The sequence below is a fragment of the Microtus pennsylvanicus genome, chromosome 1 (genome assembly GCF_037038515.1).
Source record: "Microtus pennsylvanicus isolate mMicPen1 chromosome 1, mMicPen1.hap1, whole genome shotgun sequence".
Lineage (NCBI taxonomy): Eukaryota > Metazoa > Chordata > Mammalia > Rodentia > Cricetidae > Microtus > Microtus pennsylvanicus.
Window position 1 is genome coordinate 194,247,816 of NC_134579.1, and position 20,092 is coordinate 194,267,907.

General features: G+C 45.5%; 1 protein-coding gene across 3 annotated transcripts in view; it reads right to left on the reverse strand.

The window, feature by feature from the left end:
- The window catches only part of Nhsl1 (NHS like 1), a 229,879-nt gene that overhangs the window by 119,104 nt on the left and 90,683 nt on the right, over positions 1 to 20,092 (reverse strand). The window contains exon 1 of one of the 3 annotated variants that reach the window (XM_075948238.1): positions 16,621 to 17,482. The exons of the other annotated variants lie outside the window; for them this stretch is intronic. Coding sequence (XP_075804353.1) covers positions 16,621 to 16,828 — 208 coding nt within the window. The 5' untranslated portion in view covers positions 16,829 to 17,482. Of the gene's footprint in view, positions 1 to 16,620; positions 17,483 to 20,092 lie in introns of those variants that run through there. 3 annotated transcript variants of the gene reach the window in all.

The following is a 20,092-nucleotide window of genomic DNA, read 5'->3' on the forward strand; positions in this document are numbered from 1 at the left end:
GGAATTAAAGGTGAACTTCTGACTCTCTTTTCTTCCCCCTGAGAAGACACCTTCTGAAACTTAGGGACTGACATAGATCAGAGCTATTCCTTCATGCGGCAGCCAGTCACGAGAGCCCCAAGTTCTGCCACAACATAAAGCAAATTCTAAACCAAAGAGAATGTCCAGCTATCACCACTTACAATCAAGCAGAAAGGTTAAAAGGATAATAAATAGACACACTGAGATATTGATTAGCAGGATACAGTAAACTAAATTTAAATTTATGATGATTTTTATCTAGAGAACTAAGTATATTGTTCTAATATTTAAGTGCCTGTGACTTAGAAATTTAAGATAGTTTTTTTAAAAAAATATTTATATATTTTGAAAACTCAAAGACATAAAGAAAACTACAGAATTTCAGGGAATGTAGTAACTCACTCTTCTCATCCCAACGGTCAGGAGAGAGAGAGAGAGAGAGAGAGAGAGAGAGAGAGAGAGAGAGAGAGAGAGAGAGAAAGAGAGAGAGGCAGAACTGTAGGAAGGGCAAGCCTGTCTCGAAAGCAAACAACAAACAAATAAAACCTACAGAATTTCTATTAAAGGGTAGCTTATTTCTGAAATCCCCGCACTCGCCAACTTTTGACCCACTTTAACCCGAGTGACCACACTTCAAGGAAGAAACTAATCATTTCCCTCCCAGCTGCCAAGTCTCCTAAGGAGCGGGGCAGTTTGAAATGGGAAAAGTTATTTCAGGACCCATAGGATTTGGTCACGATAATGGTTTGAGGAAACCACCGCAGTTGGCCTTCTTGAGTCTTTTCCTCTGTCCTCAGGAGTTTAAAATTAGGCACAAAAAATGATTCTGAAAATTGGTAGGGCGATTTCAGGGGTGGAGTGCTTGCTGCGGCTGGGGATGATCACAGGGTCCCCCGGTTTGCAGAACACCCGACATCCCACAACACAGCCTTCTGCTCGGATCAGGTGGAACACGGCCAGCGCCTCTTTATTTTTCCTCTCTGCTGTGCCCCCCACCTCCCGGCTCTCTCTGGCTTAGCATCAGTAAAGTTAAATTTTAACCCAAGTGGTTTACAATTCTGTTATGGGAAAAAGGCTGAAATTGCCTTGTGCTCTATTGTTATTCTGTGTACCTACAAATGTAACTATTAACTATAATAAATCTATAATCACTCAAGAGGAGAAAAGGTATCTGTCAAACACAGAAAGCCACACCGAAAGCTGAAGAATGTGTTTGTGTCTTCGGAGGCAGGTGCGACCCTGACGGCTCTGTGAAAGTCACTGGACTGTCTCCAGGGACTTCAGCTCAAACAAAGGAGAGGCAGCAGCTCCAGGCACATGGGTTTGCTCTCCCCACCCCTTCCCATGTTGCCACGGAATGAATGCATTTTGTCTTTGAGTGAAATAAAATTGACACTGAGAGCCTGTTTCCAGGACAGAGGCTTCTCCCCCTCTGCCTTTGCAATGCTAAGTCGCTTGTCCCAGGCATGTTTGCTTAGAAAGCCTTCTGGGGGACACAGAATAAACTCGCAAAGCATGCCCCGGGAGGTCAGAAGAGAAATCCATCATTTGACCTCTACACATCAGTCAGGAACGTCAAAAGCCAAAGAAAGGAATAGAACAGAGTACACTCTCAATACCATTTAAGATGGGAGAAAGAATGCAAGGCCTGGGTCTTGAGGCATCTGACTCACCTGACTGCTCCTTGCTTGTCTGTGGGACAAGGAATAATAGCACGGGGCTCTAAGAGCCTCGGCCCCTATGCCTGCTGGGAAGGTAAGACTGACAGGAGTCCCCCCCCCCCCATTCCTGATTCAGTTATTACATACAACTACTTACTAAAACACTCCAATGGGGTTATTAGCAGTTCACAGAGTAAAAAAAAATAGTAATGATCAACTTTCTCAGTCTTACTCCATGTAATTTCCCATCTGTATTCATGAGGGTCAACTGTTATTTGAAGCTTGGGATCAAAATGTTAATGGGAGATGTGGCTGTCAGGAACAGAGGCTACCTTTCTTCACCCTTTCTCTATTTGTAAGAATCAAATGATGTGAAAGCAAGAGATGAAAGATAAATTCTGGCTAAGCACTGTGGTGCTCCCCTGCAATCCCAGCCCTAGGGCAGCAGAGGCAGGAGGACCACAAATGTAAACATGCCACCGAGGACATGAGTCCTCAGCTCAAAAACAGGAAGAAGGAAGGGAGAAAGGAGAAGAAAGTCTGGGGGAGGGATGTCTACCAGATGGATATACGTGACCGACCCAATACCAGCTGCAAGCAGGAACGAGAAAAGTCATGGGGGAAAGAAAGCTCAGCGCTGTTGGGGACTGTGGTTAACGGTGAGGCTTAAGAAGTTAAACTCGCTTTCTAAGTAAACGATGCTGGGATGGGTGATCCAATTTAACACAGAGGGATTACAGGCGTGCTTAAGCTTCAATGTTTACAGAAAGAACTGGGATGCCTACATGCAGCCATAGGACTGCACAGTGATGTAAACATACACTAATTCAACAGGACCAGAAAAGAGAGGCCAACAGCAGATAATTACGTATAAGACAATTGCATATTACAGGAACACTTTTCTGACAAACTCAAGCGTTGGAAATGAGATCAGGAAGCAGGAATCACATTGGCCTCTGACCAGGGTACTCAGGATTGTAGCTCGGGATCTCAGAAGTCTCTAGATCAATACAGTTGGGATAAACTAGACTGCCCAGACCCTCCCATAAGATCACAAATTCAAAACACCAAAGTACATGGCATGGTGACCCAAAAACGGAATCAAATACACAGGGTAAAAAAAGAAAGCCTAATGGTGAAGGAGAAACGCGAAGTAGTCACAATACTAAGGGACAACACAGTGGAGATTCAGTTCCTGCCAAGACAAAGATGCTCCCAAGCCCAGTGCCCGTCGGGACCATGCCAGGTGGCGACTATTCACAGATACACTAAAGAGTCCCCTACCCCCGCACCAAAAAAAAAATCAAACTGCATCCCTGGACTGCAGAGTTGCAGTGTCACACAGGAAGAAGGTGGAACTAAACCGCAAGAAGTGGGTTCGAATCCCCTCTATCTCTTTCTTTCCTGGCTGGCTACAAATCAATCATTTAATCTTCCAGGACCTGTCTTCTCACTACAGAAGGGATAATGCCACCTGTCCTCCCATCGGACAGGGCTGTCATCACGGTGAAATGAGATCACCTGTGTGCAGGTCCTGTGTAAAGTCTGATCTGCAAACAGGCTCTACACACACAGGACAATACAGAGCGACGTTCGGGACCAAACATTTCAGCTTTCCACACGGTAAATTTCCTTTCTTCCTGGCTTGGAAGAATGCTCATAGAAATCCCAAGGACAACAAAAACAGTGCTTTCCTGTCTGACTCAGGCTAGCACAGTGTCAATGTGATTATCTCCGACCAGCCACTGGCTTAATCAAATACTTAATGTTGCTAAGAAAATGTTGCTTCTAGTTAAACAATCTCTTCCCTGCAGACAGGCTAGAGTCTAACAATTCAGGGGTAGATTTAAGTGGCTAGGGAGATGGCTTGGTGCGTAAGGTGCGCACCATACAGGCACAAGGACCTGTGGTTTATCCCCGACATACACATAAAATACTGGAGTGGCAGCCCTGTCACCCCACCACTGTGCAGGGCGGGGCTTGTATGGCGACCAGAAGGCCTCAGGAGCTCACTGGCCGGCGATTCTGGCTTAATTGCTGATATCCAGATAGGATGAGAGACACTGTCTCAAAAGAAAAGGTAGACAGCAACAGAGTAAAATACTCAACATTGGCCTCTGGCCTGCACATGCACACATATATACATGCACATGCATGAATACGTGCACACGCATATGGAAATTTAAGTGAATATAATATCTCCACTAATTCTTCCCTTCTGGGGACTGGACAACAAGCATAATGAATAAGGCAGACACTGGCCAGACATTGCTATTCACAGACTTCCCCTAGGGTCAGCCAGCAGGTGCAAGGAATCAGCCGTCGTGATTAGCAGTCCCTTCAATGTCACGCGATGTCACGCCGAGGCAGGCAATGAGGCTCGCAGTGGAAAATGCTCGGCCTGCTGCCATTTTTCAAGAGCTGCTTTTTGCACGCTCACTTGGTCCTGGGCTCCTGGCAGAGAGGGAACCCAGAGGAGGAATTTCAGTGGTGAGGAAATGCTTCTTTCCGTATTCACCGTCACAAGCTGGTTTTCTGAGGTGCAGGCCTAATCCACATAGGATCTCAAAGTACCTGAGGCTTTCTGGACCTTTCTGCAGCAACAAGCCACCTGCGAGTTGTCACATCTACTTAGCAGGAGGAGCTGTCCCGGACACAGAGGAGACACCACTGAAAACTGATGCTGACACAAGGTATCATTTACTGACTCAAGACTGTGATCCATTGAGTAATAATACAACTAACTCTGTCAGGACTAACATTTCAGTCTTAGTAAGGGAGAATAAGTGGAAACCAGGGGTATCCCATGTAGACATTCAGGGCAGGTCACCAGTCTCATGAAGCCTGTGTTTATGCACACAGGTGAACCACACGAAGACTAGGAAACTGGTGAAGGACATTGATTCAGACACAAGTTAAACATCAGAACATACCAGACTGACAATCAACATTTTGGTGACTGAGAGCTAAATATTCACACCATGGTTCCATTCTAGAAGATTCTTCCCAGCTGTAGGATGGTGGCGCACGCCTTTAATCCCAGCACTCGGGAGGCAGAGGCAGGCGGATCTCTGTGAGTTCGAGACCAGCCTGGTCTACAGAGCTAGTTCCAGGACAGGCTCCAAAGACACAGAGAAACCCTGTCTCGAAAAACCAAAAAAAAAAAAAAAAAGAAGAAGATTCTTCCCTCTTCTAAAATGACCATTTGTTTCTGGGGCAGTGTCGGGGGAAGAGACAGCTTAATTTTGAGAAACCAGTAAAAAAAAAAAAAAAACAAAAACTTTTAGTCCTATTTTTGTTCAGGGTATTAGTGGCTCAAACAAGAACACAAGCAGCAGTGTTTCTCCAGGAAGTGGTGCCGGCATTCCCTGACTACAGTGACTTAATAAACCAACACAGGTATCAGACAGTGGAATGTGATCAAGATCAGATGATCCAAAGGAACACTCAGGGCAAGACATCTCCTCAGACACTCCAAAACACTCCAGCCTCACGACCAAAGAGGTACACCAAACAGGAATACCATCTCAAATCGACTTGTAAGTCAGACAGACGGAATTCTCAGATTGGGCAACATTCAGGCAAACATGCTAAGGAAGCTAATAAAGAAAGAAAGAAGAAAAACATTTCAACCACCTTTTTATACTGGAGTAGAGTGTGTTAACTAACTAAGCAATACAATTGCTTTAAAGTAGAAACCTAATCTCTTTCTCCAGGAAATCAGAGCTCAGTATTTTCTATTGCCAGGAGCAGGGTGGGAGATTATGTAAATAAGAAACCATCAGGCAAGGTGATCCCAGCAACCAAACCAAGCTCCAGCCACAACCAGCCGTGAAGGTGAACTTGCCAACTGTACTGTGTGCTTTGTAAAAAGATCCCCGGCCAATCAAGACTAAAGCAATACTCAACCTGTGTTCGGGAAGGACTCCAGCTTATCTCAAAATGCACCCCAGGAACACTGGAAACCCAGTTTCTGCCTGAGCCAATGAGTTTCTTGTTACGAAATGAGAGAGAATCTCAGGGGGACAGAGGCGAGGGACTAGACAAAAACTAAACGATACGGTTTACATATAATCTCAGTTGCTTGCGGTTGTTACTTTAAGCTGTCCCACAGCAAGGATGGACCATCGAACAACTCACACCTGCTGGCCTCTTTGCACAACTAGAATTTGTTAACCAGTGACCGGCTGAAGTCTTAATCTCCCTCTGTATTCTTTTCAACCTCTTTAAGAAATGTTAAGCTGTGGCTTAAAACGCATCTAAAACAATTAGTCATGCAGGAAACAAACTGAGAAATGGAACCGAGTCATCAGAGACGGGCACCTCTACTCATAGCCCGTTCCTTCGACTTTATGACCATCCTTGCCCGTTATCGTCCACTCATTCCGGCTCTCAGTGTAGTCTTTTTCGAAACTGAGAGGGCAGCAGGCAAATGGCAAGGCTGACTCCCACCCTCCTGAGTGTCTCCTATAGGAAAACTCCAAGGGACACGCCACTCTGGGTAACCTCCCAATTCAAGCCTATTCTTGGCCTGCCCCTGGAATAGGCTTGCTCCTGAGTGTGGTTTTCTCAGAAGCAAGCAAGAGCGGCTTTTAAAACACAAGGCCCCACTATCTGCCATTCACAGGACCATGAGGGTAAGGGGAACTTACCCTCACAACCCAACTGGGAAACGGAACTAACAAACTCCTAGTTCTACGGAAGACAGCTTTCACCAGGACCCCTCTGCTGCACTGGACGGGGGTTCACCACATACCAGCCATGTTTAAACATTCAAGTGTGACTAGGCAAGAGCCAAATAACTGTTTGCTTACTGCCCATCATAACTAGTCAGTTGTCAGATAGCCATGAAGTGAGCGGGACTGTTCTGCCAATGCCGAGTTTGACCGCATGGAGGAGAAGAGTGGTACGGAGTGTCCAGGTCTGACCAGAGACATCACATAGCCAGCTCCAGGTTTCTCCAGCCTCAATCCAGGCGTATACATATGTGCAAGCAGTAGGGGAGTCGGTTATTAAAGCATTTTCCAATCCAATGCATTAAGGCAGTGATCGCCACAAATGTCACCTGACGTGGAATTCTCCTCTGTATGCTATGAGTATGTCTTATTACCATTGGTTAATAAAGAAGCTGCTTTGGCCTATGGTAGGGCAGAATAAAGCTAGGCGGGAAAACTAAACTGAATGCAGGGAGAAAGAAGGCAGAGTCAGGGAGACGTCATGTAGGTGCTGAAGGAGAAAAATGCCAAAGACCTTTCCAGTAAGCCACAGCCTCATGATGATACACAGATTAATAGAAATGGGTTAATTTAAGATGTAAGAGCTAGCTAGGAATACACCTAAGCCATTGGCCAAACAGTGTTATGATTAATATAGTTTTGTGTGATTATTCAGGTCTGGGCGGTCAAGAAACTAAAGAGCAGACTCCATCTACCATCACCTTTAATGAGAAAGAGTGGAAACCTAAGGCAACAACCAACTGCCTTTCATAAAGCTTAAAAGATGTTTAAAAGTATTTTTAACACTCGGATGTCAGGCTGGGGAGATGGCTCAGAGGTTAAGAGCACTGACTGCTCTTCCAGAGGTCCCAAGTTCAAATCCCAGCAACCACATGGTGGCTCACAGCCATCTGTAATGAGATCTGGTGCCCTCTTCTAACCAGCAAGCATACAGACAGACAGAACACTGTATACACAATAAATAAATAAATCTTTAAAAAAAAAAAACCTCAGGTGTCACTACCTCCAGGAACATGTCACTATAAATCTATGAGGAACCCTAATAAAGACAGTCTAACTGGGAAACCTGTATCCATAACTTGTAGTGATAAGGCAAGCAGGCCTGCTTTTCGTCTCGGTACCACTCTGTTGTAAAAGGAGTGTGGGCCCTTTGTTTCGTCCTGCCCGGCTCCCGGCTAGCTTATGCCCGAAACAATTACATGGAAACTGTATTCATTTGAACATTGCCTGGCCCATTATCTCCAGTCCCTTATTGGCTAACTATCACATATTGATCTAACCCATTTCTAATATCTGTATTAGCACTTGACTGTGGCTTACCAGCATGAGTCTAACCAGCGTCCGTCTTGGAGAGGAGAGTCATGGCGTCTGTCTGAATCTGCTTCTTTCTCCCAGCATTCTGTTAGGTCTACTCCGCCTATCTAAGCCGCTGTCCTATCAAAAGGCCAAGGCTGTTTCTTTATTAACCAATGAAAGTAACACATAGACAGAAGGCCCTCCCACATCAATAACTGCTTTCTCTGTGTGAGTATTTAAAAGTCTCAGCCAGCACTTTGTCTCTTCTCATGACATAATTCCCAAACGGTCTGGTCCTAATCCTGTTCCATTTAGCCTGCCACACCCCCATGGTCTACTGATCCCATATTCCCACCATGCCTGTACACTGACGTACTGTAGCACAAATAGTAAAAACCCAGAGGCAGATATTGGGGTTCAAGTTGAAGATTAGAAAAGCAAAACAGCCAACCACTAGAGAGAAGTTTTACCTCTACCAAATCTTCAGACCGAAAGAGAGATCCTGCAATGCCCTTGACTAACCTCAGACTCCATCCTCCACTGATTTCCTGTCTTTTATATTCCTTCCTTTTTATATTCCTCTCTCTACCCAGCCATATCCTGTCTCCACCTCCCTTCTGCTGGGATTAAAGGGGCATGTGATCCCAAGTGCTGGGGCCACCTTTGTGTGAGCTCTGTTTCTCTTTTAGACAGATTCAATCTTGTGTGGCCCCGGATGGCTTTGAACTCACAGAGAACCATCTGCCCCTGTCTCTGAGTCCTAGGATTAAAGGTGTGCACCACTCCCTGTCCTATATGCCTGACTAGTGTGGCTGCTTTGCCCTCTGATCTTCAGGCAAGCTTTATTTATTAAAGCACAAATAATATATCACTATAACATACAAAGTAAATGACACAGGGTAAGATGAAACTTCGAAGAGGTAGGAAGCACATCCCCCCAAAACCAAACTACTGAGTCCATGACCCCAAAACATCCATGGTTACTGTCGACATCACTTCTCTGTCTGAATAAATGTCCCAACCAGTTTCGTTCTAATGATCTGACCCTTTCTGATTATCAAATCAGTTGTTACTTTTAATGACCATCTGTGACACTTGGCCAATATATCTTTTAAACGAGTTAACTCACATAGAGTGTTATTAGGTAGTGTTTAGCCTGAGAAGCTCTCACCAGATAGCCACTAAGGCTAATAACTAGGCGTGAACTGACCGATGCAGACACGACTTTCAATTTAATATTTTATTTATCTCGGGATTTGACCAAAATTCTGAAGTATAGGTTCTCTGGAGGACTACGTAAAGGAAGACATAGCTTACACCTGGTTATACAACCACTCTAAAGACACTTGTTTCTATACTGAAACCTCTTGCAAAGTATGTTCTAACTCACTTCACTGTTGAGAGTAAAGAGATACAACCCAACTGCCAGTACCATTAAATCCAGCCACATCCAATCTCTAAGGCAGCAGGTCTTAACCTATGGGTTGTGACCCCTTTGGGGGGGGAGGGTCGAATGACCTTTTCACAGGGGTCACAAATCATATATCCCCCATATCAGATATTTACATTTAATTAATAACAGGATCAAAAATTACAGTGATGAGGTGACAATGAAATAAATTTATGGTTGGTGTTCATACAACATGAGGAACTGTATTAAAGGGTCGTAGCATTAGGAAGGATGAGAGCCTCTGCTCTAGGGTAATGCGGTATCTAAAACTCATTCACATTTTCATTCAAAAAACAATACCTGCTACTGATCTATAAACAGATAGTATACCATTCATAATAAAGTTTGGGAGGCTAAATTCTACTTGGAGGAGATAGTTAACATAAACACATAAAGCACATAATATTTTAGATGGTGGTGTTTCCAAAGTGGGAGGGGATGGGAGAGGTAACGGTTAGGAGGAGAGCCTACTGTGACCATCTCAAGCATCTAAAGCTGGAGCTGACTGCTGAGTGAGGACTGACAGGTGACAGGGAAGGAGAAGCAGGTGCAAAGATGCTCTAGGAAAAGGGGAGGCCAAATGCCACTGTGTACTGTAACAGTGAGAACCTTAGTGTCCAAGCGGGGGGGGGGGGGGGGCTCACAGTGACAAGCAGGAAACACATGGCATGCGTCTTAGAGAATACATCAAAGACACAGCCATTAAACTGTGAGAAGGAAAACTACCAAGGGGTTCCCAGTCGGGACTTGCACTGGATTGGATTACTTGGAATTACTGATGCTGTCGGAGAATAAGCCCGGCCTTCACCATAGCGAAAGCAAAAGGAAAATGGTTCAGAGTAGACCACAATAACAACACCCAGCCTCTCCTTACCTCAAGCCTCATCTCTGCTCACTAAAGTCAACTTTACTCATCAGTCAGAACAATCAGATGTTTCTACAAGGTACCTGATGTGTTCATAGCCTAAGAGCAGCAACAGCAAACAGCAGCCTGCCGCCAATGTTCTGTTTCTGCAAAGCCAACCTTGGCTTCTGTCGCACTCTGAGTTCAGCTACTAAACAGAGAGCTACTTCTAACCTGCTGGTGCTTCGGCCAAAATCACAAGCGCGCAGTGCCTGGCTTATGCAAACAGCACTGTCAAAGAATCCAAATAGGTTACAGTTCCCCCATTTAGCCATAGTTTACTAAGCACCCAGCCATGTAGGGAGAGAGGAGGGGAAAATTTCTGTCCTCAAAGGCTTGGTTGTCAAGTTCAAGACTCAGACAAATAAGTATACCCCAGTGTATGATGAAGGCAATTATGGGGGATGAGGAAGGCAGAGAAATAGCAGGAAAGGAAGTAATCCGCTTGGCCTGGAGGGGATTAGGGAGACTACCCAGAGTAATAGGAAGTCGACAGGCACGGGAGGAGCCTGTGGCATTCTGGGAATGGGAAGAGGAAGTAATGCAATACAACTCCTGGATCTGAGAGAGAGCAGTAAGCTTATCCCTAGTCCCGATGTAAGAGTTAGGGCACACGCATGTCGGAGCACAGAGGTTCTGTGCTCTAAAGCGAGAAGGCTGCTTTCTATAGACAGTGGTGAGCCCCAAAGGCTTAATCCAAGTAAATACGCGTTTTAGAAAAATCCCTCTGGAAGTATCCTAGGCTCAAGGATGTATCAAAACGGAATGAGAGCAAAGAGCAGGAGCGAAGAGAGAGGCCCGGGAAAGGACTGAAGATGTAGCTAGATCAGGACAGGTAGGGTGACTGTAAGCACAGCAGACCCGTAGGAGGTACAACAGGTAAGACCGTGCTGAGTTGAAGTATTTGATAGAAAATACAATCATTAAAAAAAATCTCTCACGGGCATGGTGGTGTACATCTTTAAATCCCAGCACTTGGGAGGCAGAGGCAGGCAGATCTCTATGAGTTCCAGATCAGCCTGGTCTACACAGTGAGTCTCCAGAACAGTGATCAGCCTGGTCTACACAGTGAGTTCTAGAACAGCCAGACCTACAGTATAAGACCCTGTCTCAAAAAAAAGAAAAAAAAACGACAAAACCCTTTAGTTTGATGAAAAATATAGTCGAAGAAAACCCTTAGAATTACATAGAAACACGGTGTATTCTAAAACAATAAGAAACAATACTGAATACTTATAAATAATAGGATTTCTCCAAAAAAAAACCACACAAAACTTTCAAAAGCTGGGTTTTAGAATTGGACACACCTTTAATCTTGGCACTCCAGAAGCAGGGGAACAAGGTCAGCCATCCAGTTTATATAGCAAGTTCTAGGCCAGCCTGGGTTACCTAGTAGGAACCTGTCTCATGATAGATAGATAGATAGATAGATAGATAGATAGATAGATAGATAGATAGATAGATAGATAGATAGATAGATAGGCAGGCAGATAGACAGACAGACAGACAGACAAATAGATAGACAGACAGACAGATAATGCCATTTCAAAGGTCTTTCTTCATTTAGTAAAGGCATTTCAACAACAGAAGAAAAGCAAAAGTATTCACTTTCAACTGAAGTCCTGGCAGAAAGCCCCCTCTTTTGAATACTAACAAACTTCCAGTCATTTGAGGAAGTCACTAATTCTCAAACAAGCCCACAAATTTTTAAAGTTAATGAAGGGAGGATATTAGACCAAGAACATCATTTCAGCAAAACTGCCACAATTTAATGACCAAAAAGGTCGCAAGGTAGTAAAGCAACAGAGGCTGCCAACCTCAAAGTAAAAAGAAATAATCAAAGGTCAATAAAGGGCAGTCTTAGTGGACCAGAGAAAATACCAAGTGGCTGTCGCTGTCTCTTCCACAGATGCCAGCTTCAGTGGGAATTTAAGAAGGACATCATGCTCTGAGGCCATCTGTCTTGGTGCTTCTGTTAAGATGAAAATCCATTTAACCACCTTCCTGATAAACAGAGTGACCCTCAGAACAAGTAATGCTTGCTTAGTTCAAAGCACAAATTTGCGATGTTCCTTTAACAATATTTAGGCTTCCTTAACGTCTGTGCTCTTCTCAAGTCTCACAATTTTAAAGGTGTTTTACTATTTTTTTTTTAAAACAGAACCCAGATAACATTATATAAATAGGAACTTGAACTTGCTGCATTGGGTCTTGGCAAGCCATTTTTCTTCATTATGATATCTGGTCATTACTAATCCAATTATGGCCAGTGGGGCTGTTCTCCGCAACTCTCTGATGAGGAGGGGTACTGGGATGTAATAACACATCGCTCCTACATACAATTTACATACAGCTCCTACACTCAAGAACTGATGACCTAGGGTGCAAATTGTTCCTTATCCCTGGTGTCCACAAAGGCTACCCTCTGGTTTGGGGGGGTATAAAACAGGAGGTACCAAGGATTGAATCCAGGACCTCACTTCTGTGAGGCAGTCTACAGGAGCTGTACCGCTAGTCCCGTGTTTGAAGTTACAGGCTGGTTGGTGGGGAGACACTGAAATATAGACAAGTCAGATTTGGTCATGTCACTAAGTTCAGATGATGATAAAAATCCACAGGGAAAAAAATACAAATGTTATTTAAAACAAGGGTTACCCTCTCTATTGGTAGACCTGTCAATTCCAGGGTCATCAATCATGCCTCTACCCATCCAAAAGAGAACTGGGCGAAGCGAAATGTGCTCTGCCCAATGAGAAGACACCCCCATGGCCTCCATTGTTACCCCACATCTTTTATTCTATTGCAGTGAGCAGGAAAGGGGAAGCATAGGACGAACACGGGTCATTAGCTTTCCTTGAGAACCTTCAGTGGCAGTGGTGAGGAATCACTAATTAAACGCTGGTTAATTCCATGCTAACAGCCAGAAGAACACGGAAAACACGGAAAGGTCTCAGACAAAAATCCCTTGTGCCGGCCTTCTCTAACCTTCACACTGTACTTTTCCAGTTTTTTTTAATTGCCCCTCAGACACCTCCCTGTGCTTTTCCACAGAAGCATACACTCCCCAGAACTCAGTAAGCAAGGTTCCTTTCACCAGCCTTCCTCCCCATCACCGCTAAGAAAGCTACACCCAAGGCCCCCGTGCCACCACACTCCCCGCTTTCTCCTGAGTCAGTGCCTCTCACGGCTTCACGTTCTGGCTTCTACAGTTAATAAAGTTGAAGCAGGGTCCGCTGAAGTGGCTCACACCGCAGCGAGAACAAAAGGACTGATCACCGTGCTAAGCACTCGCTCTTAGCTCCTTAAACACAAATGTCAGTACGAAACCATTCTAACTCCTTGTGTGCTGTGACAAGATAAGTCCACGTGCTCGCTCGCTGGTGATGGCTCTGAGCCTATTTATATGAATCTTCTGGTAGCGTCTCTACTGTTCAATCATATGTCTCTAGGCAAAGGAGAGACCTGCACGTGAGTGCAGATGGCCTCTAAGTGTCAGATCCCCTAGAGCTATAGTGACAGGCAGTTGTGAGCCACCTGACCTGGGTCATGGGAATGGAATTCAGGCCCTTTGCAAGAGCAGCAGGGACTCTTAACCTCTGAGCTTTCTCCAGTCCGACTTCGGGCAACATTCAATACTCGGATACACAGGGAAAAGTCATGGAGCAGAAAGATGCCTGTTGGTCACCTCTAACATAAAAAGAATCCGTGGAAATCTGAAGCGATCATTTTACCTTAGTTTCTGGGGTGTAAATAACAAAATCAAAGGCTATGGCCCTGATAGTCATCTTCAAAAGCAACCATGTAAAGCCAGGCAGTGGTGACGCCCATCTTTAATCCCAGTACTCAGGAAGCAGAGGCGGGTGGATCTCTGTGAGTTTGAGGCCACCCCGGGCTACAAAATGAGTTTCACAACAGCCAAGGCTATGTAGAAAGACCCTGTCTCAAGAAATATATAAGGAAATAAATAAACTCCCCTCAAAAGTAATCATGTGAGCACTTGCATTGTAACTGTTACTCCTCAGCCTGGAGATTCACCATGAAGAGGCCTTCTACTTTGCAAAAGGAATGGATGTGTTCTACAGCTTACTATTCACCAAGGATCTGACAGGTTGGCTGTGCTGTAAAGTGTTACCTGGCGACAGAGGGCAGGAACAACAGTCTGGCCTTGAAGCAGCTGGGAGCGGGCAGGCAGAGGCAGTGGCAGAACCAGCCTCCCCACACCCCACAGAATGCAAGGAAGGTTGACTTTTCGGGTAACCACTGCCCACCCAGCCTGCCAGGACTGAAGGTAGTGGGGGAGGGGAGGACGGAAGTTTGTCAAAAGCATTTATGAATCCAAAGACTTGTTTACATTCTAGGAGTTAGATACAGGAGACGCCCCACACACCCATCAGACCAGTAGGTCTTAGGTGCTTTTTTTTTTATATGTAACCCAATCTTAACATGGCCACTGGGCACCCTCTGCGGTGACTGGAAATCCCTGCTATATAGTCATGCCCATCAGAAGAAAGCCCAAAGCCTTGCCTGATTTGCCTTAAAGAAGGTTCTTCTTCTGATCTGCTAATGTAAACAAATGTCACTTCTACATCTCTGCAAGGGGAAGAATTACGAGGAATAAAGCCCAACTGTTAGTACATGCCCCTGAGACAGTGTGTCAAGGAAGAGAGCCAATTTTCTTTTGCAAGCTAAATATGGAAACAGAATGTAAGTCTACGATTTGTAATATACAGACAGCGTTTAACAGACTTCCCTGCACCCCATATGTCCAAATGATAATATTTATTCTGGGCCAATTATTTCTAAGAGCCTACAAATGCGCACGCTGTGGTGGACCCCGTTTACACGGAGGAAGCGGCAGTGCCCCCTGTGACATGAAGGGATAAAAGGCACGGAGTTTTGTGTTGGAAATATACAAGTCTTCCCTTCCTTCAGACTTGCCCCCGCTCTTCACAACGACTTCTTTATACTCTACAAGTCAAGTGTACAGTATTCGCTTCGCTTTCCAAATCAACGCAACGCATACAAATTCCGCCTCTCTCTCTCTCTCTCTCTCTCTCTCTCTCTCTCTCTCTCTCTCTCTCTCCCTTTAATGCAATTTGGATGAACCACGGACACTGAAGTACTAAAGCCACATGCTCACACGTACACTGTCTTCAACAGAAACTTGGCAGGTTGGTTTGAAGCAAAATAAGTCCTGAGAAGCAACTTTGGCACAGACCAGAGGAGTCAAAAGTGCACTCCCTCGCAACCACAGCCCTATGGGGTCCACCCTGCAAGCATGTTTGTTTCAAACACGATGGGCCAGCCACTTACCAAACCACAGCTTATTCCTGATTTAGAGAAGCAGCTCCCAGACTTAAACTAGACAGCTGCAGCCAGAAGAGAAATGCCTGTTTCGACACTGGCGATTGCACAGGGTGGACTCAAAACTTGGGTATGAAAGCTCAGGATGGGGGACCACTGATGACCATCTCCTTAGTGCAATAAGCCACCGACGTCTTAAAGAATAGTAACGAGTCCTTCCTCTGACACCGACAAGTTCAACAGGCAGGCAGAAGCAGGTTAACACCACCGTCCCTATAGAAGAGCTGTGTTTCATTCCCAGAGCACTCAGAATGATCATGGACCCAGGTTAGTTAACTCACATTTCTGCAGTTTGGATTCCCAGAAGAGGGGCAAGAATGGGTCCCTGAGAGGTTCTAGCAAGGTTTCTCTTGGCAGAGAGAGAACACAGTAAACAAGTCCCACACAGTCCCAGCAATGTCTGGACCCGGCTCCTTTGTAACACACAGGAGTGCTTCCCTGCTGGACTTTGGACAACAACCAATGCAGAGACCATCACAGAGAGAAACAATCCAGGTCTTACAGCCCGTATCCTAATAGACAGATGTCAGGAATTCTATACAGAAAACGGGGGGTTTTATGAAATACCACAATGCCCCCTGTGTTCCTTACCTTCCGGAGGGGGGGAAGGGTGGTGCCTAACATGCTAATCCTGAGAACAGACAGTAACATTGGTCTGAAAGGGACTCCCCTGTGTGTCCGTGTCCCTCCACATCACACTCAGCACCTGTCTAATTCAAGCACTCAATCACAAGTCATGCATCTTCTCAGGAGACAGCTGCCAAAAGACCATCCACAGACCCCCAAGTTTTCTCCAAGCGGTTGCAGAACAGGAGCTCATGACTGATCCAGGACCGTCAGGCTAGAAGATCCCATCTGGTGTGATGTCTTCTTGCTCACTCTATCCAAGTCACAGGACAACACAGACTGGGGAGGGAAGGGAGAGCGCCCACAGCAAACAACAGCCATTTAACCTTCTCCGGAGGCTATAGTCACAAGCCGAATCTTGTTGAGGGAGTTTTTATTTTAGATATGTAAACAAATAAATGATGCCAAATTCTGAATTCAAACACAAAAACAAACAAGAAACTTCTAATTTGGGGGGGGGGGGAGATGACAAGAAATCATTGATAGGAACAAAGAAGTCTATAGAAGAAAAATTTTAAAAGATGTTTAAATTTAAAATAACAACAGCAGAAACCAAGTCACCTTTTCTGGTTCTGTATATCCAGGTCTCATCATCTGCTTCCACCTGCTGCCCACAAACAGACAGCTCTCCGTCACTGCGAAACAGCCTCTTTGTCTGCCTGGACAGGGAGGAGAAATTTATCCAACTCACAGCACGTGAGAGAGAGCCTGGGTTTGCCTTGAGTCTGAAGGAACCTGAGGCGCCTTCCTTTTTCATCTTCTTTCGCATCAAAATCCTCCAGAGACAAAGGGCAGCCCAACAAACAAAAAGCTGGCTTTTTCGAATTGGCCCGGGTCCTTGAAAGGAGCCTGTCCCTTCCCACTTAGCCAGACAATGCTGAGAGTCGGGCTGGCATTGTGCTTCTGTGTGCCCAATTAAAAGAAAAAGGAAAATGAAGGATAAAAAAAAATATATTTAAAAAAAAATGGTTTACTCTAGCCACATTGCAGCACCAATTTCTGGAGAGAGGTCCACAGGCAAAAATTAAAAATAAAGAGAAGTACAAGCTTTTAAAAAAGAAACGCTGTGGTCATTTAAGACACACTTGCCAAGACTTTGCAAAGAAGAGCCAAGGTACCCCGACACTTGGCTGTTCGGCTAGCATCCCTAAATGTAATCCTACGCCTCTCCAGGGCATCCTTCCTGTTGAAGGCAGAAAGCCAGCTTCTGGTGGAGGAGCTAACTCCCCACCAGGCAGAAAAAGATCCAGAATCAAGCAGGTCCCCAGTTTAAAGTTCACCCACACAGGTTACTTGGGAGAAATCAAAGGGTTCGGCTCTGTCGTCTTGGCACAGGGCAGAATCATAAACCGCCCACTTGCCCTCCTTCCCGTCTGGGAAGCGCTCCTAGCCGCAGGACTCCACAAACAATAAAACAGGCTGCGTGGCTCTCGCTTGGATTACAGAGTAAGCACTCCTGCGAAAGATGATAGGCTTGCCCAGGACTGAAGGCACCTCATTGGCGACGGAGAGCCCCGCCCCTCCACAGACCACACTTCGGTGGTAGCTCAAACTTCTGAACTCCTGCAAAGCAATGGGAATGCAAGCCTGTGAGGAAGGTAGTTGCCTGCAGTTCACAAAAAAGAAATCAATGGACCCACTTGTCTGAAGAGGTGTGATCACCAGAAGCCCTTTTGGAGTCTGCCAGCAGTCCTAGTGGGGGGTTAGGAATGCCATTCTCAAGGATAAGGTAAGCGGTTTCACTTCCTGCTTCCAGCCAAGGTGAGAAGCAGCCACGTGTGCACCTGTCCCTGCTTCCCCTCCTGCCACCCCTAGGCAGAATGTGGGGCACAGCACCCCTCTTCAGCCTGGCCCCGGGGACCTTTCAATGGCCACCCTATAAGAGAGAAACCTATTTGAAAACAATGCTAGAGCAAATGGTTGGTTGCAAGCTAAATCAAAGCGCCTAGAAGCTACCTTACGATGCACTGGAGTGTATATAACTCCTCCCCTAGGTCCCTGTGATGCCTTGGTCCTGAATGTCAGCATTCCCTGCCCCAGAGCGATGCTCAGAGTGTGGCAGACAGCAACAAGCAGAGAATTAGTCATATCAACAATAACAAGTTCGCTGAAAATAAACCGACTAAAAGTTCTAAAAGCAGCCGCGTGGTGGTGGCGCCAGAGGCAGCACCTGCTTTGATTCAAGCACTGAGGCAGAAGCAGAAGGATCTCTGAGTTCGAGGCCAGCCTGATCTACAGAATAAGTACTAAGACAGCCATGGATACTCAGGGAAGCTCTGTCTGGGAAAACAAACCAAAAGTTCTAAAAGCAAACTCCGCATCACAAAGTCTATTCCAACTCTCCAGGGCTACAAAAGAGGTTCTCTTCCGGCATACCAGGACCGGGATGTTCGCTGAAGACCGTACAGCGCGGAGTGTCCCTAGGACGGTCACTTCTCGTGCTATACCAGAGGAAGACACTGGGACTGAAAAGCCAAGTGACCAAACAGCCTAGTTGGCACTGATAGGATTTTCAAGAGATCCTGTAGCTTAAACCCCTCAAGTGACAGACAAGGAAACTGAGGCATACAAGCACATGCCATGGCAGAGCAGGGGTGAGGGATGTGGAGTGAGTTATAGCAGACATCACCTGGTCAGAGGTTCACCCTACCGGGTGTACTGCGTCTGCTTCAGCTCTTAGTTTGCAATGATCTATCTATGCTGACCATTATCGCCAGTGCAAAGACAATGAATGACACCATCAGACGCGGTGGTGTGTGATGTGGGAGTGATTTCTTATTAATAAAGAAACTGCCTAGACCCATTTGATAGGCCAACCCTTAGGTAGGTGGAGAAAACAGAACAGAATGCTGGGAGAAAGAAGCTGAATCAGAGAGTCGCCATGATTCTCCCACTCCAGACAGACGCAGATAGCTCTGTGCTCTGAGGCAGACACACGATGAAGCTCCGACCCAGGATGGACATAGGCTAGAATCTTCCCGGTAAGAGCACCTAGGGGCGCTATACAGATGATTAGAAATGGGCTAAATTAATATGTGAGAATTAGCCTAGAAGAGGCTAGATAGAAATGGGCCAAGCAGTGTTTAAATGAATACAGTTTGTGTGTTTTTATTTCAGGCATAAGCTAGCAGGCGGCTGGGGTGCTGGGGGCGCAGCCCCACCGCTCCTAATACAACAGGTGTGTACACCCATCCTCCTGGTACTGAAGAGGTAGAGGCAAGAGGACCAAGAGGTCAAGGTCATCCTCTAAATGTAAAAAAGACAGCCCCGAGCTACATGACGTCCTGCCTCTGGAAAACAAGAAGGGAAAAGAATTAAAAATATAAAATAAGGAATCTTTAAAAGCACTATAGAAAAGTGCACGCACCCTCAGTGCTGTTCAGCATCACAGAGTTTTGTGGGACTCTTGCCCTCTAAGAACCTGTGGACCCCAAACATTGAGCAGAGATCTCTCCAACTTGCTGTCCACATCTTAGGGTTGTAATGTACAGCTATCTGAGCTTTGTGATAAACCCCTTGCTGTTCCCTGCACCAAAGGTACAGCTGTGTTCTCTTCTGCAGGCCTCTTCGAGTACGGGCACAGTCTCCGTGTACTCAGGGCCTGCCCCTCACACATCCCCAGTCTCACATACGTCCAGCAAGAACCTAACGCAGGGGCAAGAAGAAAACTCACTTCAAGCCACCAAGAATGATAATGGGCCTATTTAGAGCCAAGACTCAAGACTCGCTCTTAAAGTCACTTATATTTATATGGACCGAAGTTATTTGTAAAATACAATTTTATCCTAGATGTAGGTAAATGAAGAAACTGGATTTAGAGATACTGTTCCACCAAACCACACAACAGAACTGATGAACCAATCCTCCGTGTACTATCTAGGCTATGGTCTAAATCAGCAGTTCTTAACCTGTGGGTTGCGACCCCTTTGGGGTCACATATCAGATATTTACATTATGATTCATAACAGTAACAAAATTACAATTATGAAGTAGCCATTAAATAATTTTAGAGTTGTGGGGGGTGCAGTCACCG